The sequence below is a fragment of the Leopardus geoffroyi genome, chromosome A3, assembly GCF_018350155.1.
Source record: "Leopardus geoffroyi isolate Oge1 chromosome A3, O.geoffroyi_Oge1_pat1.0, whole genome shotgun sequence".
Taxonomy (NCBI): domain Eukaryota; kingdom Metazoa; phylum Chordata; class Mammalia; order Carnivora; family Felidae; genus Leopardus; species Leopardus geoffroyi.
Window position 1 is genome coordinate 104,211,723 of NC_059336.1, and position 25,870 is coordinate 104,237,592.

A 25,870-nucleotide genomic window follows, 5' to 3' on the forward strand; every position below is an offset into this window, starting at 1 on the left:
TCTCCAACCTGCTCCCTGATATAGAAAGGAAAAGAAAGGCACGAAATTGAGGTCAGCCCTGAGCCCTAACGCCAGAAAGGAGCATGACTGCTTGACCATTTTTTGAAAATGAGGTGACATCTTTTCCATCCTAGGGGCCATTAGAGGATGAGTAGGAGTTCACTAACGCAGAAGAGAAGACAGGAGTTAATTCCTCAAAAGGAAATAGTAAGAGCAAGGAATAGAACAAGCAGGAAGCTCAGAACTGCAAATTTTGAGGACAGAGGGTTGGAGATGAAGTCTGGGGTCAGAAATCTGTTCCCTGAGCATGGAAGGCCATGGAAGCTTTTGAGTGGGAAGGGCATAATCAGATCTGTATTTGAGAAAGATCCTCTTACTGGCAGGCAAACTATCCCCCCAGAGATCACCCTGTGGGTGTGGCAACAGACATGTGATGAGCAGGTGTGACTGGGGAAATGGCCGAGAGTCTGGACCAGAATCTCTTTGGAGAACAAGGCCACCAAATGAAAACCAGACAAGGGATTGAAGGGGATGGGAGAGGCACAGGAAGACACATCTGTCTATCCCCGACTCCCCCGGACCCTGAAAAGCATCCACCACTCTCCAGGCACATCCACAGCCCCAGGCCGAGCTCTGCGGTAAGAAGCCAACAACATACCTGTGGCTTTGAAGGACCTCACTGAGTAAGAACATGGAATCCAGACACAGTGTGAGTATTCACATTCTGCTTTGCAGGGGCAACATTTTGTGTGAAGGTTATCTTAAAAACGCAACCTTCCACAAGATGGCTTTGCTTTTAAGATTATGCCATTGGGGTTGAATAAATTTCTTGGCAACCCTGTGGATAAATCTGGTCAGGGCCTCACTGTGAAGTCTGAAAGAGACAGATGGAGCCGTCGGCCAGAAAGCCCCAGTGACAGAAACAACTATTCCCTGGAAGGGGAAAAAAGGGCAGAAAGGCATCTTTGTTTATTTTTACAAAATTTGGAGAACAACAGTGTCTCCCAGCTGTCTCCACAAGATCAAACCAGCTCCAAATGGGAGATGCTAGGTATTTGCCAACACTTGAAATCAAAGTCCAACAGGCCTGATGGCCCTGTTTCTTGTCTTTTCCTCCCTTTGTATTTCAAGATGACAATTTCATTTGTTCATTGATGCAGCCTGTCCATTCAATAAGCGTTCTGATTCATCTATGAACTTCAAACTCCACTTCTAATCTAAATCAGAACACAGAAGTACATGACCGCTTCACTGCTTGCTAGGCCCTCTGGCTCATTCAAAGCAAACACTCAAAGGGGGCCTCAGAATGACATTTAATCATGGGGTCTGCATTTACGGTGTAAGGCCATGCCCTCCAAGGTCCAACACAGGGACTGTCAAACTGTCAACTTCTCTGGGACTAAACACGCACAAGCTCCCCAGTGCTCCCATCCCCTCGTCAGCCCTCAGGGGACACCAAAGCCTTTTAAGGGGTTGGTATCTGTAACTCCAGAAATAGGGTTAGGGCACAGGCCCGAACGGGGCACCAAACCTGGCCTTTGTTAAGGCCTATTAGAAACTGATAGAAAGAGTCCGTTGTGGGAAAGAGACATCTTTAGGCTTCATCTAAAAGTCAAACCTCTGTAAACTTCCATTTAACTATAACAGAGCCCAGTGGAAATTTTGCTTCCTTCCTGATTTATTAAATAAAGATAACCAACAGAAACAAAACAAAATTCCGTTGGGAGCTAGTTCATGCTCTCCCACCCTGCTTCCATGGGCTATTCTTAGAAACATGGACCTAAGCGCCACGTGCAAAAATGCTGCACTGTTGGTTTACATGGCCTGTCTGCCATATCAGAGAAGCGAGAGCCGAAGGTGACATGCTCACTTCGAAGCCACTTCATCTTCGCCCAGGAGCTCCTGCCAGGAGGGAGCAGGCTTCTCCGGGCTGCTGCACCGTGACAGACGGGAAGAACGTCTAACCTCTCTTTCAAACTTATAGAAAAAGAAAAAAACAAAACACCCACACAGTGGGGAACAATTTCCCCACTGCGTGGGTGGTGGGGCCCCGAGAGCTGTTATCTGCAAAGGGCACTTCTGGGGGTTACCCAGCTGTCACCACTGTGTGGATTCCACTCGAAAACCTCAAGCCAAGCAGTGGGGAATGAACATCAAGAGACAATTTTCCACTCTGTGAAAATGACTTGACTTTACAAAAATAAATTAAAACGCTACGATAATACATGAGATGTGTACAGGACCTGTTGATAAATGCACACCTCGGTCACAGTAAATGTGCTTCCTTGCCTGGTATATCTATACCATCAGAAGAATATGACTGTGTCATTCTCCACTTCCTGACCCCTCAGCGCCTGACCCCACATGACGTCTCACACACACATACACATACCCACACCCACACACTCTCCTATACCATACAACCGGGCGTGGAATTACTGGTCTAGCAAGGGCTGGAGCCTGAACCAGCATGTCTGAGGGCAGAAGTGGGAGCAGGTGGGGTGTGCGTGTGTTAGTGTGGAAATCGGGGGAGAGGATGTTCTAACACTGTTCATCGTAACAAGGGAGATCTGATGGCCGAAGCCAAAACGCACATGCATGAAAACAAAACCAGGCGTCCCTCGGGTTACGCCCCTCTTTTACCACACAAGGGCCCCCCTGCTCCAGGCTGCTCCGGGTGTCTGTGGCAGCCTGAGAGGCACAGCCTACCCACCAGGTTCACGGGATTTAGTGATTCCTCCTCTCCTCTGCACACTCGTGTCCAACCCACTCCTAAGTGAACCCATCCTCCCGACTGCTGCCGTCTGGAACCACAATCGCCTCCTCCCTTCCCTTTGTCCCACCCCCGTCTATCACAGGAGCCTAGCACCATTGCTCTTGGCCCTGACCCTCCTGTCAGAATTTGGGAAACAGACCTGGTGATTAGAGCCTCAAGTCCCAAACCTTGCTTCCAAAAGTCTCCTGATGCACACAAAGAGGACCTGGGAAGCTGTCAACTCCAGACTCTGGGTCCTGGGTAAACAACCGTGAGCGTTTGAAGTAGACCCAGAACTATATAGATGTAGGATACACTCCTACTTTAAAACGTAATCAACAGGGGCGCCTGGGTGGCGCAGACGGTTAAGCGTCCGACTTCAGCCAGGTCACGATCTCGCGGTCTGTGAGTTCGAGCCCCGCGTCGGGCTCTGGGCTGATTGCTCAGAGCCTGGAGCCTGTTTCCGATTCTGTGTCTCCCTCTCTCTCTGCCCCTCCCCCGTTCATGCTCTGTCTCTCTCTGTCCCAAAAATAAATAAACGTTGAATAAAAAAAAATAAATAAATAAAACGTAATCGACAGAAGAACAGCATGGTGATTCCTCCAAAAAAACCTAAAAATACAATCACCATAGGATCGATCCAGCAATTACATTTCTGGGTATTTACTCAAAAGATGTGAAAGCAAGGTTTCAAAGAGATTTTTGTACACTCGTGTATATAGCAGCACCATTAACAATAGCCCAAAGGCAGAAACAACCCAAATGTCTACTGACAGATAAATGCAAGTGTGTGTGTGTGTGTGTGTGTGTGTATACACATAGTGTAATATATATACATATACACATATATACATATACACACACATAATGGTCTATATATACATACATACATACACACACACACACACACACACACACACACACACGGAATATTACTCAGCCTTAAAAAGGAAGCAAATCTGACACATGCTACAACATGGATGAACCCTGAGGACATTCCGCTAAGTGAAAGAACCCAGACATAAAAGACAAATACTGTATGATGATTCTACTTATATGAGGTTCCTACACTAGTCAAATTCAGTGACAGAAGGCGGGTTACCAAGGGCTGGAGGCAGGGCAGGGGAGGATGAGGAGTTAGTGTTCAAAGAGTATAGAGTTTTAGTTTGGGAAGATGAAAAAGTTCTCGAGATGGGTGTGGTGATAGTTGCACAAGAATGTGAATGTACTTAATTTCACTGAAGTGAAACATTTTTAAACATTTAAGGGTTAAAATAGTAAATTTTATGTTAGGTATATTTTACCAAAAAGATTTAAAAAAAAGCAATCGACGAAAGGATTGAAGCGTCAATTAATCTAAATAAGCTAGCTTATTAGATTAACTAGGATTTTTATTTAAAGAGGAGACATAACCAGAAACCCACGCCCTCTGGTTTCATCTTCTTCCCTCCTCTGAGGATAGAAGTGGGTGACAGGCAGCAGAGGGACAGAAGAGCTACCACCAGGCAATCCAAGGACATGCAGGCTTCTGAGAGGATAGACCAGTTCCTCCTGTGCCCGCTGACCCCAGAGACAGGACAGAGAAGGTGGTGTGACGGCAGGTGGTACAGTCTGACCCACAAACGGCTCTTCACGACACCTTATTAAGAGTCGTTGGTTCTGGCAGGGGCCCCTGGGTGGCTCAGTCGGTTAAGCGCCTGGCTTCGGCTCAGGTCATGATCTCACTGCTCATGAGTTCGAGCCCTCGCCCCCCCGCCGGGCTCTGTGCTGACAGCTCAGGGCCTGGAGCCTGTTTCGGATTCTGTCTCCCTCTCTTTCTGCCCCTCCCCTGCTCACGCTCTCTCTCTCTCCTTCAAAATAAATAAGCATTAAAAAAAAGTTTTAAGAGTCGTTGGTTCCTGCAGACTGGGGGCTTCCCAGAAGATGGTTTCTTTCCCACCACAGATTTACAGACACTGTTGTGCCTCCTGGAACCTTTCCATCACAATTCCTTATATTTCAGAAGTCATTTCTGGAAAATACAACCTCTGATAATGCGTTCTGCATTTCCACTACATCTGAGATGTCGGTACATGGACAGATCAAATGCTCCTCAGTAACCTCATCTAGGCTTGGGTGAATGGGATGTGTGAATAGGGCATTTACACCTGTCACAGGCTCACCCAAGCCAAAAAAAGTCTCCACATTGTCCCTGTAGGTATGCTCAGGGACCTGCATTATCAGTTAGCGGGGTACCTGTCTGAGCCCACGGAGTCTGTCTTCTGTGAGGATGGTTTAAGATTCGCTTTCTCTAAGAAGCCTCCTTTGACTGATTTACCTCCTCCTATAAGATTTGCGTCTATCCTTAAGTCTTCTTCACCCATACCCCTTGTGTTTCCCCGGCTCGTAAATGCCTTACAGCCAGGACGGTGTCTTAAATTTCCTTTTACAACGGCTTTAAATAAGCACCCTGTCATTCAGCTGGGCTCTGCTGCAGACAGCATTTTCCCAAAACGGCCTCATGAAGATTTCCCCACCTCTCATGTCCTTGTTACAATGTGGCCAGCACTCCTCCCACTGTGAGGCGGGGTCTCTGCTTCCTCCCTCTGAACGCCAACAGGGGGTTGTGTCTGCTCCAACAGAGTAAGGCGGAAGTGATGCTCTATGACTTCCCAGGCTGGATCACAGAAAGGAGACAGCTTCTACCTGGCTCTCCCTTTCCAGGACACTCAATCAGAGAGGGCCGACTACCACACCGTGAGGAAGCCCAAACAAGCCCATGTGGAGACCACACGGACCCGCGTGCGGAGAGGAACAGAGATCTCTGGCCATCGGCCAGCATCACCCACTAGACACAGAAGTGAATGAGCCTTCAGATGTCTCTGTCCTCCTCCCTGAGTCTTCCAGAGCAGGCCCCAGACCCTGTGAAGCAGAGTCAGGCCATCTTCCCTGTCCTTCCAAACCCCTGTCCCACAGAACATTGCCAGCATGATCACTGGTAGCTCAGTGGCCTCAGGCAGCCATAGGCACGGGGTTTCCATAAATGTGGCCACCGGATGAGTAATTCCAAAGCTCTCTCCTCTCTAAAATGGGCTCTGCTTCACTGCTCCAACTTCGTTTTTTCCCTTCTCCACAGTGGAATGCCTATCCTGTAGGACCTCCTATAGGACCATGACTCAGGGTGTCCACGTCTCTATTCAGCTTCATAGCCACTGTCTACTAACCACACTTCTTCAGCCAGACTGGGCTGCTTTAGGGAAGGGGGAGCCAAAGGGAGGAGTCATTCCTAATCCAAGCCAAGCGCTTCCTTCCAGAGAGCGCCCACTGCCACCAATTCCACAGAAAAGTAGGTGTATCTAAATCGCTACTCAGTCAAGGCTAAGAAGACATTTTCCCTTTCCAAATGAAGAAGACGTTCAGCTCAGACAACAGTCTCCACCTTCTGTTTGGTGTTGGTAACCGTACAGAAGGATGCCAGGGGCCTGCTCTGGCCCCAGGCAGGCCGGGCAGGAATCTTTTCCACGACACAGGCCTGGGACCCATAATAAGCACGGGGCCAAAGACACCATCCACCTGGGACCTCCATCCGGTCTCCCCTGCTCTGCTATCCTTACCCGATTCCCTGATTCAAAAAGGTTGATAGTTGGCAAAAGTCCCTCAGCCTCACAAAGTATTAAAAAGAAAGTTTTGTCCAGTTCCGGAAGAAGCTGAGTTTCTGCACAAGTTAGAACTCTCCACAGAGCCACAGAGTAACCCTTACCGTGGCGGGAACAAGCACATGTTTGTTCTCCGGACTAGAGCAAGACCTTGGCTTTCTTAGGGAGGCCCCTCTAGCTCTCATGCAGAAAACAGTCTTGATAAGCAGAACTCGAATATGAGGAAAGTTCCACCAAAGGAAAAGAACGGAAAGGGCAGGGGCACCGGGGTGGCTCAGTCGGTTAAGCATCCGATTTTGACTCAGGTCATGATCTCGCTGTCCGTGAGTTCGAGACCCACATCCGGCTCTCTGTTCTCAGCACAGAGCCTGCTTCGGATCCTCTGTCTCCCTCTCTCTCTGCCCCTCCCCCGCTCACACTACCACTTGCGCTCTCTCCCTCAAAAATAAATAAGCATTTGTTAAAAAAAAAAAAAAAAAAGAAAAGAAAAAAAAAGGAAGGAAGGAAGGATGGGCAAAATTCCCCACCCTCCCTCACATACACCAAAAAGCAATCATGAGCTTCTCTGGAGCAGCTTTCTTCAAGAGTATCCAGAAATGTCCAACAGAAACACTTTCTTCCCACACACTCATTCCTAGTTCCAAGTGGTTCTAGCCCAGTCCTGCCTTCTTCCTGCTCTACCCCACACATTGCACCAGCAGCTTTTCAGGCTTCTGTGACTGCCCACCGTGTCGATCGAGCCACAGTTAACTGTAAGCAAGCACATACAACCTGTGACAAGCGTATTTAGAAGGCGATCTCCTTTGCAGTAACTATGGTTTGTTTGTGGAGAGCTGGCCAGATGTCCTGAGCTGACCAGCGGGTGGCACCTGGGGGAGGCTGTGAGCACAGGTTGTGTACGGGCAGGAGGTACATTGCTTATTACTCTTCCATTAAAGACTGGATCTTTAATGAGCATCTTAATACATTCTGATGCATGCCAGGGGATGCATGTACTTGGATACTAGCATAAGAAACCAACGTTTTTCGTAAATATGATGCACTTGAGAAAAAGGCAGAAATCATGAAGCAAGACCCAAAATGGCACTTTTAGCCATTCTCAGATATACCTAAGACAAGGCGGGGGGGGGGGCATGGAGGGGACAGGGGTTTCACTAACAAGCCTTCACTCAGCTTTCTGTTTGCCCAGCCTCACCATTCATGCGGGACATCCCTGATTTCTGCGCTTATCCCTAGACTACCCAGAAATCACTTGTGTCCCTGCCCTAGAGCCGTCCATTTTTTGTTTTAAAAGAAATGTGCTACCTACCACCACCCTTACGTAAAAGCTCTATTCCTCCAAACAGCCAGCGGCCCTCATCAATGAGGCAAATGGAATAATTCTAATTGCTGTGAACTGATACCATAGGTAGAGAAGCCACCAAAAGTTAGCTTGAAAACCCACAGGTTCGATCAAACCGAAAGCTATAAACCAGGAAGGGTATTCCTCAAGAGGAAAAAAAAAAAAAAATGTAGCTTTACCTGTGACTATAGCGGATGGCTATCGTCAGCCCAAGCTGTAATTAAAAAGAGAGAAAAACACATACTAAATAATATGAAGAGCATGCTGAGCTCACAAGAAAATTAACTTACAACGGGCCGTTATTTTTTAAACATTTCCTAAAACCTCCTACTCCTTATATTTCATAAATAACACCTTTTAATGATAGTTCTTTGGTTTCAACATCATTCTTAAAGGCTAGTCAGATTGTGAAAGGGTCTTAGAGACATCTAAAATATTTCACTGTGAATTGGACAGGTGTCTCTCATCTGGAGACACCTTCCATAACAGAGCCTTTATTTATTTATTTATTTACTTACTTACTTACTTACTTACTTATTTATTTTGCTTTTCTTTTTTTTTTTTCCTTTGCATGCTTTTACACTTAAGTTTTAAAATTTTTTCATTGAGGTATAACGGACAAATAAATTGTACATACTTAATACAACGTGATGATTCGATACACATACACCCTGTGAAATTATTACCATGTGTTATCACATTAATTAACACATCCATCACTTCACATAATTACCTTTTTTTCCCCTTTTTTTGGCGAGATGGAACATTTCAAGTACACAATATGCTACTGTTAACTATAGTCACCATGCTGTGCATTAAATCTCCGGAGCTTATTCATCTTACAGCTAAAAGTTTATACCCTCTGACCAACATCTCCCCACCCCCAGCCCCTGGCAACCAGCATTCCACTCTCTGTTTGTATGAGCAAAACAGGGCTCTTTCAGCTCTGAGACAAAGCCCTGAAAGGACAGGATTCAGTGTGTGGCTGATTCTGAGGCTTGCCCTACCCCGGTCCTGGGGGTGGTTCCTTCCCCACTCGCCCTGCCCCAGGAGTGCTGAGCGGAGCCCAGGCCATGAAGAGGACTGACCCGACCCCCCCCCCCCACCCCCGGGCCAGAGTCTTGCCAGGGGAATCTGCACAACCTTCACACTGTTCTCATAAGCTCCAGGCCGGCAAGGTGCACCTCTGAGGGCACGTGTGACACCGAGAGAAAGGGTACACCGTCGCCGGAGACAGTGACAAGCAGAGGCCAAGGTGGCACTGTGATTTCCTTTTTACTCTGTGGGGGGGTCACGGAAACCTCTCAAGCAGAAGAGGGGGTCGAATCATATGGCACGGGCCTCAGCGAGTTCATGGATTCCAGAAGAGTCAGACCACAGGAGTTCAACCACTAACCATACGGGCATCGCGTTATTTAAACTCTCAGGGTCATGGTGTCTGCACCTGTATCATGGGCAAATAATTATTTTCTCGTGCAAGGATGAAGCAACTTTTTCTATTTTGGTGTTTATACCTGTGTGTGGCACACACACGATGCATGTCGCCTGATAGGAAAAACTCTACAGGTGGGCCTGGCGGCGGAAGGCACGGGCCGGTGGGAAAAAACTCTATAAATAGTAACTATCGCTACTATATATAGGCAATATTTCATTTATGAGAATGTTTTCATTTTCCAAAATTTAATTGTTAAGTTCGTTTTTGGAACTGACAAAGTATTTCATTAGGTTAAAATGATGATCAGCCTCAAGCATGCCCATAAAAGTCTCGACGGTCCCCCTGTGGCTGAACTGTGGCACGACTAGTTTAAGAGACTCGGCAGCAGTTAAAAACCCAAGCATCATCGATCATATCATTTCCGAGCAAAAAGTCTGCCTACGTGGAACCTTGAAATCCCCAAACACATCACTGCCAGTTTCCCTGACGTTGGCCCCAGGGCGGTGGGGGTGGGGAGGTCACTTCCATGGGGCTCTCCGGGAGGCTACGAGATGACACAAGAGTCCCTGGGCCGTGGGAGGGTGGAAGGGGTAAGGAAGAAGCAAGGGGATGGAGAGTTAGGAGAAATAAAACCGTTGAGATGAATATAATATTACGTCAACCATAATCAGTTAGAATTATTGAAAGAAAGAAAGAAAGAAAGAAAGAAAGAGAAAGAAAGAAAGCCCAAACTTCTGTCCAGCTTGACACGCTGCAAAATCCCCCAGCTATTGTTTGAATAGCTCAGCTCCAGAATGATTCGGCCGTGTGTCATCATCAATGCATACCCCAAATGCAGAACCGACATTGGCGAGCCATTAGGGATCAGGGAAGATAAGCTTCATTTTACAAAAAGATTATCTAAAAGTGAAGGTGTGAAATATATAACATCCAGCTGGTTTCATATCACACTCACCTGAGTGTATTCAATTATTTGTCAACTAAACCAGGAGTGTGTGTGTATACGTGTTTGTGTGTGTGTGTGTGTGTGTGTATATACACACATATATACATACATATACATATATGTATATATATGGGAGATTTAAGTGAACAGAAGAAGAAGAGGCCTCAGGGACAATCAAGAATTTAAAGAACAAGGAGGAAATTATTTAGGGAAGAACATAAAAACAGAAACTACAGCCAAAAAGGTCAGGATGAGCAATTCACAGATTTCACATGTCCCGTCACTTTACATTTCCTGGAGTTAAAAAGTTCTGGCTTACAGTTAGGCTTATTATAAGATAATTTCACCAACTGAATGTGTTGATAGGCTTTAGAGTACTGCTTCATTGGTGGCTTTTCCACAGTTGAAAGGCACGCCTTTGCTGGAGCAGGGAGAGAAAATGGGCATGGGAGGGACAAAACTAAGAAAAAAGCAGAGGAAGTTGTTCAATGGTAGCCGTGCTGGTTAAAAGGGGCTGGGAGATAAATCCTTCACAGAGATGAATTTCAATTAAGCACTTTTATTTGCCTTTTCCTGACTTCTCAAATATGCTTTCCCTGTCATTTTAAAAAGGACATCTTTGTGAAGGAAGAAAGTGTGGATCACGGAACCACACAGACCAGCTGCAGCATATCCCATGGGCCAGGTAACAACGTGCTAGGGAAACCAGATGATCCAAACCCATGCACAGGCCCCGGGGCTACATGGGAACCCACTCATGTGGTGCATGGGAACAGGGCATCGCACAGCCATCCTGGAAACACGGCTTAAACTCCACACGGAACGCACTGGATCCAATTAGGCAGCCTTGCCAAGATGCCGGAACACTGCAGAAAAATCTTCATAGGCCTTACCACAAAGCCCCAGGTTGGAACGTGAGTGAGGACACTATGTCTGCTCCTCCTCACTCCTACATATCATCTGACCCTACAGAAGGCAGAGAAGGGAGAAAATTCCCTGAGGTTTCTGTACCATAGCAAATACCAAAGGCAACTTGTAATCTGCTGAGAAAGGAGCCAGAGATAGTCTTCTGCCCTGGCATTAGGAACCCCCACGGGCCAGTCAGGCCTCTACAAGCCCTCGCCCTGCTAAGAAGCATCAGCAACTCAGAAATGCTTTAACCAAGTCTCACCACTGTCTGCGTCTGCACAGACACACATGCATCCGCGCACATGTGCACACTTTGGGCCCAATCTACACACGCATGTGCACACATATGTACACACACGTGCACGCTCAGACCCAAGTCACACATGTGTGCATGGACACTTATGCCTGCATACACATCCACACTCACACACATGCATGCACAGGTACACCACTCGTACGTGCACGTATGCCAAGAAGCATGTGTTCATATGTGCACACGTGCACGCACATGCTTACACAATCCTCCGATGCAAACATACGCGTGCCCTGGCACAGATGCACATATACACACACATTCATACAGACATGCACTCACCCACGTGCACAGAGACACTTTGGCATTCAGAGAGGCCCATGGAGCCCCCAGGGACAAAGGGAGGCCTCAGACAATTGACCCTTTTGTTGCTGGTCTCAGCAGGAGCCCAGCAGAGAGAGACGAGGGAGGCCTAGGGGTTGGCCCCCCTGACCCCAGCCCAGCCAGGGCTGAGGCCCAGGGACACGGAGGTCAGCTGGAGTTTTGTGCCTGCTGCCCTCCCGGGAGAACAGCCCCCCAGGACATACTGTAAGTATTACCAGAATGCACTTAACAAACTCCCACTCCGAGTACCTCGTTTTCGATTTACACAATTTGTTAATAACAAAATTAAATCACGTTTTAATGGCAAGGAAAGAGTACTTGAACGTTTTTCAGAATCTCTACCAGCTACAAAAACCTTTTTCCTGCTGCTGCGGCCTGAAACTGCTCCTTTTTTGGAACAGCTGACTAAGGCAGCTGTTTTGTATCAAGTCTGAGGGTTTTCTATATGACCCAGGGAGCTCAGACAACAGGCAGACCTCGCTGCATTAAAGAGTAATCCGAGAATAATTTGCCATAAAACCCCCCGAAGTGCGCCAGCTGTAGCCGGATACGCCCTATAAAGCACCAAGTAGTCTGCATGGATCTTGCAAAATAATCATAATAATTTCAGAAAACACATTTTTTAAACACCTTTAAAAAACATTTTTTTTTTTTAAGGAAAGGAGTGGGTGACGCTGTCTTGGCAGGGCACTTGCCTCACGTGGGTTCCCCTCCCTGTCCGCGGTCTGTCACGAAGCGTCTCTTCCTGATGCCCACTTGCCCAAGGGTGCCTGTGTTGTTGGGAATCCCCTCCTCACGGGTCCACTGTGCTTCGTGTTTGTGATGTGCTGTCACCCACCCGAGGCAGCCGGGGGCAGGTGAGGAGGAAGCGTCTGTTAAATGCCGGCCCCAAGGTGGCCCAGCTGGTGAGTGGTGGTGCTCCAAGTCTGGGCCCAGAACTTTCTAGACTGGGGTGATATGCCGGCCGGGGCTATGACTAGGAGCCATGCCCTCTCACAGGCCCGGTGCTAGCACTCTCTATTCCTCAAGAAAAGCCGGACGCCAAGGGCTTGAGCGCGAAGATTCCCACGTCTTAAACTGATTTGAATATTTTTCGAATGCTATGTGAGCCAAACAAAGGGTATCGGTGGAATTTGGCCAGGGGGCCACCAGCTTGCAACCTCACCCTACACCTTTCCACACTGCCAAGCCTCCCCTGGGTTTTCAAATCTTAAAATCTGAATCCGTGCATGACAAATCTAGAAAGAGCTTTCGTGTCATTCGCGAGTCTTCCTCCCCTTTCCTATAATTACGTGAAGTTTTTTCTTTAGCTTCCTTTCATTTGTTTTCATTGCAAGGGTCCAAAGATTTATACCATCACAAAATAAACTCAAAAAGAAAAGCTTCTGGTTTATTTTCCTCCTGCACTTTTCAACTGTTCCTCTCCCTTTTATGGGAAATACGGGAAAGGAGCCTGAAGGAGAGAAGAGGTATGGTGTAGACAGAAGCCCACACAAACACAGCCAGCCGTGTGTGACACCAGGAAGCCGGCACAGGGAGAAAGTGAGTCACCGAGTAGGTCTTTAACCCCTTCCCTGACTGTCTTCCTAGTAGCGTTCTCTCCATGCAATAACAGACCCCACGCTCCCCACACAGCACCCTCCAGGGCTGCTCCTCCCCCAGGCATCACCCCAGCTCTTCCCGCTCCTCCTCCCCCCATCCCCCCACCCCGTGCCTGACTCTCAAACCCCTGCCAACGTGCAACAACTCACTAGTCTGGAGCCTTGGCATCCATCTAGGGCTTTCTCAGGCACTTGCTACTTCCTCTGAAAGATTAACCCTGCTGGACGAACAGATGCTTACGGTCAGTAGCAAAGAGCTTTGTGGTCAAGTTCCCTGACTTTTCTTGCCTTTTCCTCAATGTAAAATGGGGGCTGTTTTAGACAGATTAACTTAGACCTCAGAGATGTGGACCAGCAAGTATCCATGTCTCCTGGGAATTTGCGAGACATGCAAACTCTGGCCCTAACGCCACTGAATCAGGAACTCTGGGGGTGTTTTAGCTGTTCCTCCAGGGGTAGGTTTAGAAGCACTGAATGAGATGATGTATGGAGAGACTATAACAATGTGCTGGGCGTAGATGACTCTTATTAACTGCTATGAAGATGACGACGATGATGATGTTATAACACATAGTAAAGCTATTTTCATTTTACATGCTCTTAATGTCTGCCCAGTGCCTTACACTCGACCTCAGGCATGGTAACCACTGGGAGGTCAGGCAGGCTCACAGTCAGGCCTGAGGTTATGTTTTGGGAAACAAGGCCTCCTGGTGCTCACAGGTAACCACCCACTTAGCGAGAGGGTGGTAACCACTCACTTAGGGAGAGGTGTGTGCACCCTGCCGAGACCCACTGTTTGCTGTCAACCTGCAAGGACAGGGCCAGCTTCCAGGAGGCCAAGGGTGAGTCTCAACAGGCTGCAGCCCTCCCCTCCCTTCTGCCATTCCCCTCGAAAGAGGGAGAAAACGGCAAGGAAGGCAGAAGGAAGAAAAGGAGCGACGTGTTCTTCATTACAGAGTTTATTTTGTGATGTTTTCCTTCCTTGGTCCCTTAAAATAAAAAAAATAAAAAAAAAACCACAAAAAAAAAAATCAAGAAAAGACACACTAATGTTTAGGAAAAGAAGAGGATGTAGATCTGAAACTTTCAAAACCTGATGTAAAAGATGAGTTGCTAAATCAATGGAAATTGACATTGAACTAACATTGAAATGTAGGCAGTAGTTGTTTAACCAACCTAAGAAAACTGGTTGTTTTTAAGCCTCTAGGCCCCAGATGACTAAAAAGGTAAGACCAATGATGATGCTGTTCGTCACTGCTGTTCCCAAGAACCTGAGCCAGTCACTATCGTTTTGGATTAAACGTTACAACACTGGTTTTAAAACATGTAGATGGGTTTTCACAAGGACTTGCCTTATCCCCCGATTCACCCAAAATGAAACCATTTGTTAGTCCTGAGTTATAGCTACCCCACAGTTATAGCACCTTGGGCCCATTCTGCTAGGCATTTTCCAGGAGCCGAGCCCCAGGAGCTGTGGGGCTCTGGCAGGTGGAGGAACCCCTGTTCTCTACCTCAGTACCCTCCTGTGCAGACAGGTGAAATAAATGCAGCCCCCAGGAGCTACATGGGAGGAAGCTCTCAGGGCCTGGCAAAGGTAAGGGCTTCTGGAGGCCAGCTCTTTATTGTCTTTGTCGTTAAGTGGCCATGGTCTGTCCACCCGTGTCACAGCACAGTAAGTGTGCAGCAGGACCTGGTTCCTCATCTTTGTGTGCCTGGTACCCAGAGATGGACAAACAGGGCTGCCAAATAGTTAGTTCATGAACTACTGAAATCACTCCAGGTAGTTCCGCTGATCCTTACAGTTTGTTCACGAATGTATTTTTTAGGTTTTAGGGTTCAAACAAAATAATCGTGGATTTTGGTTTCTTTGCTTCTCTTGATATGAATGGTCGGGTATTTGATAATATCATAGACCACACCCTCTTTTCCTAGAAAGCCTAACTTCTGTTTAAAAGAAATCAGCATGACAAAGGACTTGGATTCTGTGTGCAGCCTACAACACAGAATACCTAACTGGAACTTTCGGTGCAAATATTACTTAAGTGAAAACTTGATTATTAAGTCAAAGAGTCAGCCAGGGGAGGAGGAAGAGGCTGAAGAGAAGAAAAGGAAATGTACAGGACTAAAGGGAAAAAGTAGGTGATGCCCTCAAATGCAGACAATGACAAAAGTATTTGAGGGCATTTCTAAGGTGGATTTGGGGCTGTTAAATACAAGAAAATGAAAGGCCCTTCTAGCCGTCACAGCAGCTTAGAGACCCCACCACGGCTTGTTGACCCATTCTGACCCCCAGGCCCCCATCAAAGTCGAGAGTAAACCTCCCAGGAAAGTATATCTCTTTTTAATGTAAAATACAAAATTAGTTTTAAGGAACTTGTTTCAAAGAAAGAAAAACACTTTTCCTCCTTCTAGTTTTTACCTACCTTCTCCTCTAATTTTTACCAAAAAAAAAAAAAAAAAAAAAAAAAATTTACACAAAACACATAAACAAAATCCCTCTACCCAGGCTCATAAGATATAGGCTAAATTAATAAGGCATTCCATGAAATATGTCAGCAACTGTGAAAAACAATATGGTAGATCCATTATTGAAAAAACAATGTATTTTTAATTTTTTTAAGTTTATTTATTTTGAGAGAGAGAGTGGGGGGGGGGAGGGGCAGAGAGAGAGGGAGAGAGAATTCCAAGCACGTTGTGCGCTGTCAGTGCAGAGCCCGACGTGGGGCTCAAGCTCACAAACTGTGAGATGGTGACCCAAGCCGAAATCAGAAGTCAGGGGCTTAACTGACTGAGCCACACAGGCACCCCTATTTTTAAATTAAACTCTTTACTATGAGATAGTTGTAGACTCACATGCAGGTGTTAGGAATTATATAAAGAAATAATATAGATAGTTCCCATGTGTCTTTTATCCAGTTTTCTCCAATAGTAACATCTCACATAACTACACATTAAGTATATTGGCATCAGTACAATTAAGCTATAGAACATTCCTGTCACCATTAGGATCCCTTGTGTTGCCCTTATAAATGCATCCACTTTCTTCCCACACTCACGCACTGTTTAGCCCCTGGTAGTCATCAATCTGTTCTCCATTCCTGAATTTGTCATTTCAAGAATGGAATCATACAGTATGTGACCCTTTAGGATTAGATCTTTTCATCCAGCATAATTCTCTGGAGATTCATCCAGGTTGTTACATGCACCAAGAGCTCATTCCTTTTGATTTGCTAAATAGAACTCCATGGTATAGATGCACCACAGTCTATTAATCTGTTATTTGCAGTTTGGGGCGATTATAAATAAAGCTGCTATAAACATTTGTGTACAGGTATTTGCATGAATATAAGTTTTCATTTCTGTGAGATAAACGCCATGTAATTCCCACATATGTTTTGTTAGATTTACTCCTAAGCATTTCTCTTTTTCTCAGCAATTATAAACAATATTGGTTTTTTTCAGTCTTCACATATTTGTTGTTAATATATAAAAATGCAGTTGATTTCTGTATATTTATCTTGTATCCTGTAACACTGTTAAATTCACTTATTAGTTCCAGGACTTTTTTTATAGGCTCCATGGTCTTTCTACGTAGACAATCATGTCATCCGCAAATAGAGTCAGTTTTAATTCTTCTGTTCACACCTATACACCTTTTTCTCCCTTTGTTGCTTTTTTGCACTGACTAGAAATCCCAGCACTATGCTGTGTAAAAGTAGTGAGACAGACATCCTTGCCCTATTCCCAAGTTTAGGGAGAAAGCATTTAGTCTTTCACATAAAGGATGATAGTATCTATAGTTTTTTGTTTTTTGTTTTTTGTTTTGTAGATGCTTTTTATCAAGTTGAAGCAGTTCCCTTCTATTCTTATTTTTCTGAGAGTTCTTATCATGAATGGGTGTTGAATTTTCCCAAATGCTCACTTAAAAACACTTATCTTCCTTCTAACTACCCCATACTTTCTCCTCTGTTTAGTTTTGACCAAAAAAAAAATTACACACAAAAAAATTTTAAAACTAGGTCCTCTTTCCAGGTGTATAGAGCATAGGCTAAGATGAGGCTTTCCATAAAACATGATCACAGCTATTAAAAAAGAGTGCAGGGGTGCCTGAGTGGCTCAGTTGGTTGAGTGTCTGACACTTGGTTTTGACTCAGGTCATGATCTCACGGTTCGTGGGATCGACTCCATATTGGGCTCCGTGCTGACAACACGGGGCTGGCTTGAGATTCTCTCTCTCCTTCTCTCTCTGCCCCTCCCTTGCTTGTGCTCCCTCCCCACCTCTCTCTCTCCCCCCAAAATAAATAAATAAACTTAAAAAGAGAAGAGTGCAGTAGCTTCACGTGAAGAGGCACAACATATTTTTAAGTAAAAACCAAATTGCAAATACAAGGTAGATGTGTATAATAGGTATTGAAGTGATATTTGATATTAGATAATTATTTACATAATTATAAGGAGAGACATGTGGAAGACTATCAAATTGTGGGGTGGGAAGAAATGGAGTAGAAAAGGACCATCACGCTTTTACACTCTGGTTTAGCGCGTAATTTGAATGTTTTAACACAAGCTGGTAGTGAATGGTGAGTTTCACAAAACATTTAATGAGTAAAAAATGTGGGGGAAATTACATTGCAAAATGCTATGAACCATGTACTTTTTTGCATACCCGAATGCAGTTTTCATCTCAGGATGCTGTCTTCATCAGCCTAAAACGTGAATGCTTTGGCAGAGGGATATTATTAAACTATGTCCCACCAGGGCAAAAATTCAAAACAAAGACTCAAGAAACTAGGTAAAAGAACAAGGCTACAGTCTCTTGGAAATAAGTGTGCCGTCCCCACCCCAAACAAATTCTCACAAAGGTTCCCTGTCATGATTTGAGTTGTTAGGTCAGTACAATCTACAGGCGGTAACTTCAGACTTTGACGTGAGAGAAGTGAATTTGTCTAAAATGATGGATGTGAGAGAGGCAGTGACTAATATGCCTGCACACGCGCACCTAGCAGAGTGGGAGAAAGATCTTTCTTCTTCTTCCCCCGCCTCGGACCAGGTTCACGGAAGGACACAACCAGACAGAGAGAGCCCCGCTGAAGTGTGATCGTGTAATCACAGAGAAGAAACGTCACAGAAGACACAAGAGCAAAAACACCTTCAACTGGTTTATAGACGTTGCTATCACCCGTCACTGCCTCATCAGGAGATGGAAGAAATAATCTGAGTGTTCTCAATATTCCCAGGACAGTTCTCCAGGGTGCCTTCTCTTCCTCTGAGGACAAAGAACAAACTTCTCAAGGAGTAATCAAGCCCAAGCGACACAGCTAGGGGGAGGCCAGCACATCCCATGGCCATCAGTGAGGTGCCAGACCAGTGATGACTGCCATCTTGACCCAGTAAGGACCCCAAAACACAAACCCACCACTTGAAGTGGGGGCTACTTAGACTGTAATGCACTGGCACTCCAAATTGGGATGGAGTTGGAGTGTGAAGTTTAGTACGTAAAAACTACGAAGAACATAAAATGGAAAGTCACTAAGTAATACAACAAATACTAAACATATGGAAAAACATTCAACCTCATCAGAAACCCCCAAAATGGAAGTTTAAACAGTGAGACAGTACAAGTTGGCGATTACCCTTGGTAAGGTCTCCCCAAAGACCCCATCTGAATTCCAACCCCAGGTCCAGCATTTCTGAACCATGTGACCTTAGGCAAATGGCTCAATCTCTCCGTGCCTCAGTTTCCTCACATTAACTTGGGGATACCTATTGTTACTCTCTCCTAGCTTTGTAAAGAAGGCTGTATCAGATGATGCACTCAATGTGCTCCACAGTGTTCGCACAAAATGAGCATTCACTATCTGTTAGTCATTGTTGATGGTTACAAGAATTAGATCTAGAAAAAACAGTCTGGTCATAACAAATGCCAGAAGTGGAAGGAGCACATTCACACCTGTGGGCATAGCCCACTCGGAAAACAATTTGACACAATGTGTCAAGAAGTCATGACACTATTAAGCCGTTTAGATCGTCCCTAAGGAAATAACATAAAAGAGAAAACCCAAAGATGCACGCTCAAGTCTTATGTACAAAGATAAAAAATTGAAATAATGTAAATATTAATAATAATTACACGTGGGGCGCCTGGGTGGCGCAGTCAGTTAAGCGTCCGACTTCAGCCAGGTCACGATCTCGCGGTCCGTGAGTTCGAGCCCCGCGTCAGGCTCTGGGCTGATGGCTCAGAGCCTGGAGCCTGTTTCCGATTCTGTGTCTCCCTCTCTCTCTGCCCCTCCCCCGTTCATGCTCTGTCTCTCTCTGTCCCAAAAATAAATAAACGTTGAAAAAAAAATTAAAAAAAAAATAATAATAATAATTACACGAGTAATTCAGTCAATATAACACTTGAACTCAATATTTTGTTGCCACTAAGACTGACAATTAAGAAAAGCATCTCGTAACAAGGGATATGAGCTCAGGATGTAATACGAAAGAGGCAGAACATAAGCAATATGTATTTTACCACTGAGGTTACAACCACATTAAAAAGTAAAACATGTGACTCCCCCTCATCCTCAGCTCACCCACCCAACCACTCGCGAGCCCCAGTCAATACCTCCAGATGAAAAAAAAAAAAAAAAAAAAAGAAACAAGACCTCCAGATGAGTTGCTCTGGGTCCTGTCCTTTCCCATTAGCCCCATGCCACTGCCTTGAGAACGTCACCTTTTCTCACAGGAAGAACAAGAGAGAGCTTTTGAAGGGGTTGCTTTTCTTCAGCTGAAAAATCAGAGCCAATCACACCACTGAGTCTTGTGAAAGACTCATCTGGGACTCCCAGTGGCCGGGTGATAAAGCCAAGACCCTAAGCCTACCTCACCTGCCTTTCTGCCACTTATGTTTATCTTCCGCCCCATACCTACCCCGGTACCAGATGTACAGCAGGAGCTCAATGAACATCTGCTAAAGTATGGGTTTTGTGTTTGTTTCTTTTCTTTAATGTGGATATGCAGTTGGCTGTGTTCATAACACGCAGAAGTCTGTATTTTCCCCCTTGACTCGGACAGACAACAGAACAGCCCTCCCTGTGGCCTCCATGTTCTGGTATAGCCACATAGCAGCCAAGAACATTCTGCTTCCTCACTGTGGTGAGGGGGACATGTCTGTACAAGGCACCCAGCTGGGTTGTTTTTCTGAGAACCTAAGAAAAGATTACAGGACAAACTGCACACCAAAGATCCTAATTGCTATTTTTAAAAAGTCAAGAGAGAAATGAGCAAAAGAACATCCCCAAAACTCAGAAGGCTATGTGGATGTCTTCAAACTTTAATCTGACATGTTTGTAATACCAGGATGACCATTGCATTGTTTTGGTTCAACGGCCACCAATGACAAAGTTGTGTTACGTTTCTCTCTGTGTGGAAACTGCCCATTTAATGCATGTGAAACACAGGGTTCCAACCCATCATCAATGTGTATAAAAAGCCCATTGTGTATAAGGGCATAAAAAGGTACATGGCATGGTCCCTGAGCTCAGAAAGCATAATATAAACCAAGAAGATAGCTTCACGACCCACTGTGTAAAATGCCAGGCTCCAAGGGTTCAGAGGAGGGTAATCTTGTTGTGAGAGAGGTTGATCAAGAAACCTTCACAAAGGAGCTGGGGCTTGAGCTGGGTCTCAAGGGATCGGCAGGATTCAGATAGCTATGGAGAACAGGGAGGGCATCATGTGGGGACCTCAGCATCAGCAATAGCTTACTAGTAAGGAATCTGAGTTAGGCAGGAAGTCACCATGGTGATTGAATGCCTGGGGACATTTAGGACTGGAGTATGATGGGTCTTGAGTACAATGCTAAACAGTGAGAACGTGATCTTGGAAACAATCAGGAAATGCTGAATGAAGTAGAGACAGACTCTGTGATGCTTCTGAAAGATTCGCCTTGGCCATTGCATAAAAGGAATTGGAGGAGAGAGAGACAAGGAGAGAAAGCTTTGCTTTAATGTGCTACATTCTTGTCCAAAGAGGCCTTTTATCGTTTGTTGATGAATCACCAATTCAGAAATGGTAAATCAAATAAAACACCCAGGTGGGTGGGGATGAGACACAGCTGTCACTGTCCTTTTCCATCAGACTTCCCTAATGCTTCTGAGCTGAGTGCTTGGGAGCAATCTCTAAGACTTCTGGAGTACTTGGCATTCTTCATCACCTCTCCTCTCCTCCAAATCTTCCTGCCACAGGATATGCCCAGAAACATGGCCCAGACTTCAGTCAACCATAGGAGGAAACAGAAATCATACTGCTACCAAAGGAATGAATGTTTTTCAAGATTCCAAGAAAAACCTTAGCTGAGGGCCCAAGACATTTCTCCGTCACGACCTCAGAGCAAAGTAGAGGGGTACAAGGGCAACTGATGCAGCATTATCTCTAAAAGCAAAACTTTGGAAACAACATAAATGTCCTCCTATAGTGAACCACTAGGCACTATTGAAAAGACTGAGGAAGCCATCTGTATGCTCACTTGGGAAGATCTCCAAGAAATAATGTTAGGTGAAAAAAGCAGGCAGAAATTCATTTCCTCTTTTTTAATGTTTATTTATTTATTTTTGAGGTAATAATTTATTTTTGAGACCACGAGAAGGCAGAAAGAGAGAGAGGGGGAGGGAGAGAGAAAATCCCAAGCAGCCTCCATGCTGTCATCGCAGACGTGGGGCTCAATCCCATGAACCACAAGATCACGACCTAAGCCAAAATCAAGAGTTGGATGCTTAACCAACTGAGCCACCCAGGCGTCCCAGAAATTCCCTTCTAATATGGCAGTGTGAGCCCTTTCCAGATCAACCCTCCCACAGATCACAGCTGTAAACTTTAGGCAAAATACAAAAAACAACTACTGAGAATTCTGGAGAGTAAAAACAAACAGATAGATTACAGAGTAGCCACTGGCACAGGGTGAATTTCCCGAATTTTTTTTTCCTGTTTATTTTCCCCCTGAAAGCAGGCCACGGTTGAGGAGCAGTGCAGCATGGGTGGCTAAAACTGAGAGAAAACCTGTTATCTTTCTGGCTAAAGGGACTAGGAAAATAAGTAAAGGCAACTACTGTCACAAGAGTATGAGGAGAAATCCTAGAGAGGCAAGAGTAGAAGAAGGGGAACCTCTGAGCCTGTGCAATAACTCTGGATGAATCTCAGGCTGACCACGAGGCAAGCATGCATTGGAGGGACAAAGCAGTGCAGCAAAACTTAAAGACTTGAACTAAGACAAACCCACAGAAGCTAAGACAAAGTTCAAGGTTGGGCCTTGAGTCTAACCAAGTTCATTGTCTCCTAAAATAAACCACCAACTTTCCTCAGAAGAATATAACATTTGGGAAAAAAAGAATGTAACGTAACTCAGGGTCCCCAAAACATAATATTCATAATGCCCAGGATATAATCCACAGTTACTCATTTTATGAAGAACCAGGAAAATCTGACTTTCAATAAGTGCCTACCTTAAAATGATCCAGATATTGAAATTATCAGATAAGGGCTTTCAAGAAAATATTCAGTTGATCCTGAACAATGCCGAGGTTAGGGGCACCAACCCCCTGCACAACTGAAAATCCACATTCAACTTTTGACTCCCCAAAGACTAAACTACTAATAGATTACTATTGACTGAAAGGCTTACCAATAACATAAACTGTCAATTAACACATATCTTGGATGATATATGCATTATATATTGTATTCTTATAATAAAGTGCACTAGAGAAAAGAAAATCATAAGAAAGAAAATACATTTACAGTACTGTGCCATATTTTTTTAATCCATGTATAAGTAGATCTGTACTGTTCAAACCCATGTTGTTAAGAGTTAACTCAATAACCATATTCCATGAGATCAAAGAAAATACACTCTAATTAATGAAAAGACAGGAAATTTCAGCAGAGAAATGAAAGATAAAAACAAAAAACAAATGAATATTTTAGTATGGAATAACATAATATCTGAAAATAAAACAGGTTTATGGATAGGCTTAACAGCAGAAAGGAAATGCCTAAAGAAAGAGTCAGTGATGGGGCGCCTGGGTGGTTCAGTCAGTTAAGTGTCCGACTTCAGCTCAGATCATGATCTCAAAGTTCATGAGTTCGAGCCCCACTTAGGCTCTGTGCTGACAGCTCAGAGCCTGGAGTTTGCTTCGTATCTCTTTCTCTACCTTCCCCTGCTCATGCTCTTGTCTCTCTCTCTCTCTCTCTCTCTCTCTCTCTGAAAAATAAACATTAAAAAAAAAAGTCAGTGAGCTTGAAGATGGATTAATATAAATTATCCAAATGAAAGGGGAAAAAAAGATTTTGAAAAATGAACATCAAAGAAGATATAAAGAAATAGAGAGATATTCTATGTTCATATATCAAAAGACTCAATATTGTTAATCTGTCAATTCTTAAGATCCCAATGCAATCTCAATCAAGTTCCCAAGAAATTATTCTATCGATGTTGACAAATCTAAAAATTATATAAAAAAGCACAGGACCTAGAAGAGCCAAAAACAATGAGGAAGAACAATAAAGTTGAAGAATGCATACTATCTAATTTCAAGACTCCAGTAATTAAGACAGCAAGCATGGTATTGGAGAAAAAGCAGACACATAGATCAATGGAATTGAACAGAGAGCCCATAAATAGCCCCACACAAATATAGTCAACTGAGTTCTGATAAAGCTGCAAAGGCAATTCAGCTGAGAAAGGATCACCTTTTTTGATAAATGGTGCTGGAACAGTTGGACATCCATGTATGAAAAAAAGAAGAAAGAAAGAAAGAAAGAAAGAAAGAAAGAAAGAAAGAAAGAAAGAAAGGAAGGAAGACAGACACAGACCTTACACCTTAAACAAAATTAACTTAAAATGGGTCACAAACCTAAATGTAAAATGCAAAGCCATTAAATTATTGGAAGAAAACATAGGAGAAAATCTATATGACCTTGGGTTTATGTTGAGTTGTGGACACACCAACAAAAACAATCCATAAAAGAAAAATAAATTGACCGAGCTTTTTTAAAATTTAAAGCTTCTGCTCTATCAAAGATACTTTGTTAAGAGAATGAAAACCATAAGTTAGGAGGAAATCTTTGCAAAACACATATATGATAATGGATTGATATCCAAAATAGCCAAACAACTCTAACACTCAACAATAAAACAACTCAAAAAGGGGCAAAAGATTTAAAGAGACACTGCCAAAAAAATATACAGAGAGGAAATAAGCATCTGAAAAGCTGCTCAACTTCATATGTCATCAGGGAAATGCAAATTAAAACAACAATTAAATACAACCACACACCTATTAGAATGGCTAAAATCCAAAACACTGACAATAACCGGCAAAAATCCAGAGCAACAGGAACTTTCTCATTTATTGCTAGTAGGAATACAAATTGACAGAGCCACTGTGGAAGACAGTTTGGCAGTTTCTTACAAAGCTGAACGTAGTTTTACCATATAGTTCAGCAATAGCACTCCTAGGTATTTACCCAAACGATCTGAAAACTTATATCCACACAAAATCTACATGTAAATGTTTATAGCAGCTTATAATTACCAAAAACTAAAAGCAACCAAGATGTCCTTCAATCGGTGAATGGATTAAAAACAAATGTGGTACCTTTAGGGGTGCCTGGGTGGTTCAGTCGGTTAAGCGTCCGACTTTGGCTCAGGTCATGATCTCACAGTTTGTGAGTTTGAGCCCTGCATCGGACTCTGTGCTGACAGCTCAGAGCCTGGAGCCTCCTTCAAATTCTTTGTCTCCCTCTCTCTCTGCCTCTCCCCCATTTGCACTCTGTCTCTCTCTCAAAAATAATAAATAAACAGTAAAAAAAAAAAAAAAAAAAAAAAAAAACAGTGGTACCTTTACGAGGTAGAACAGTATTTAGCAATAAAAGCCATGCAAGAACATAGATGAATTTTAAATGCGTATCGCCAAGTAAGAGAAGCCAATCTAAAAAGGCTATATGCTGTGTGATTAAATTTACATGACATTCTGGAAAAGGTAAAACTATAGCTGGTAATCAGATTAGTGGTTGCCAGACATTTGGGGAGGGGAGAGAACTAAACCGGGGAAGCACAGGGTATTATTATTTGGGGGTGGTGAAACTATTCTGGATGATATTGTCAGGGTAGGTACATGAAACTATATATTTGTCAAAACACATAGAACTTCACAGCACAAAAAACTAAACTGAAAGTACGCAATTTTTAAAAAATCAGGTAAAAGTTAAGGAGATTACAGAATGGAATTCAGACTGTGACAAAAGACTCTATCACAAATGTAGAAAACCACCTCGCTAAAGGGGGAGGGAGATAAAGTTACTGAAACGACCTCACTGAAGGGAGTGGGAGATAGAGGTACAGAAATAAGTGACTTTGGAATTGAGTGTAGAATGTAAAGCTAAAAGCAAAATAAACTGCACGTAAGCACTGTACTCTGGATGATAAAATTGTTTCCCATGGGTGAATGAGTTAGCAATTCTGAAACCACCATGCATGCATACTGGAATTGAACAATTAAATAAATAGATGGCAAATGGCTGAAGCTAGGTTTCTCACCATTGAAGCAGGCGGTTGCAGACAATCTAG

General features: G+C 44.2%; 1 protein-coding gene across 1 annotated transcript in view; it reads right to left on the bottom strand.

The window, feature by feature from the left end:
* ACOXL (acyl-CoA oxidase like) overlaps positions 1-25,870 on the bottom strand; it is a 341,271-nt gene that overhangs the window by 240,630 nt on the left and 74,771 nt on the right. Inside the window, exon 10 of the mRNA XM_045446915.1 lies at positions 7,912-7,946. Within this exon, the coding sequence (XP_045302871.1) occupies positions 7,912-7,946 (35 nt within the window). The remainder of the gene's footprint in view (positions 1-7,911; positions 7,947-25,870) is intronic.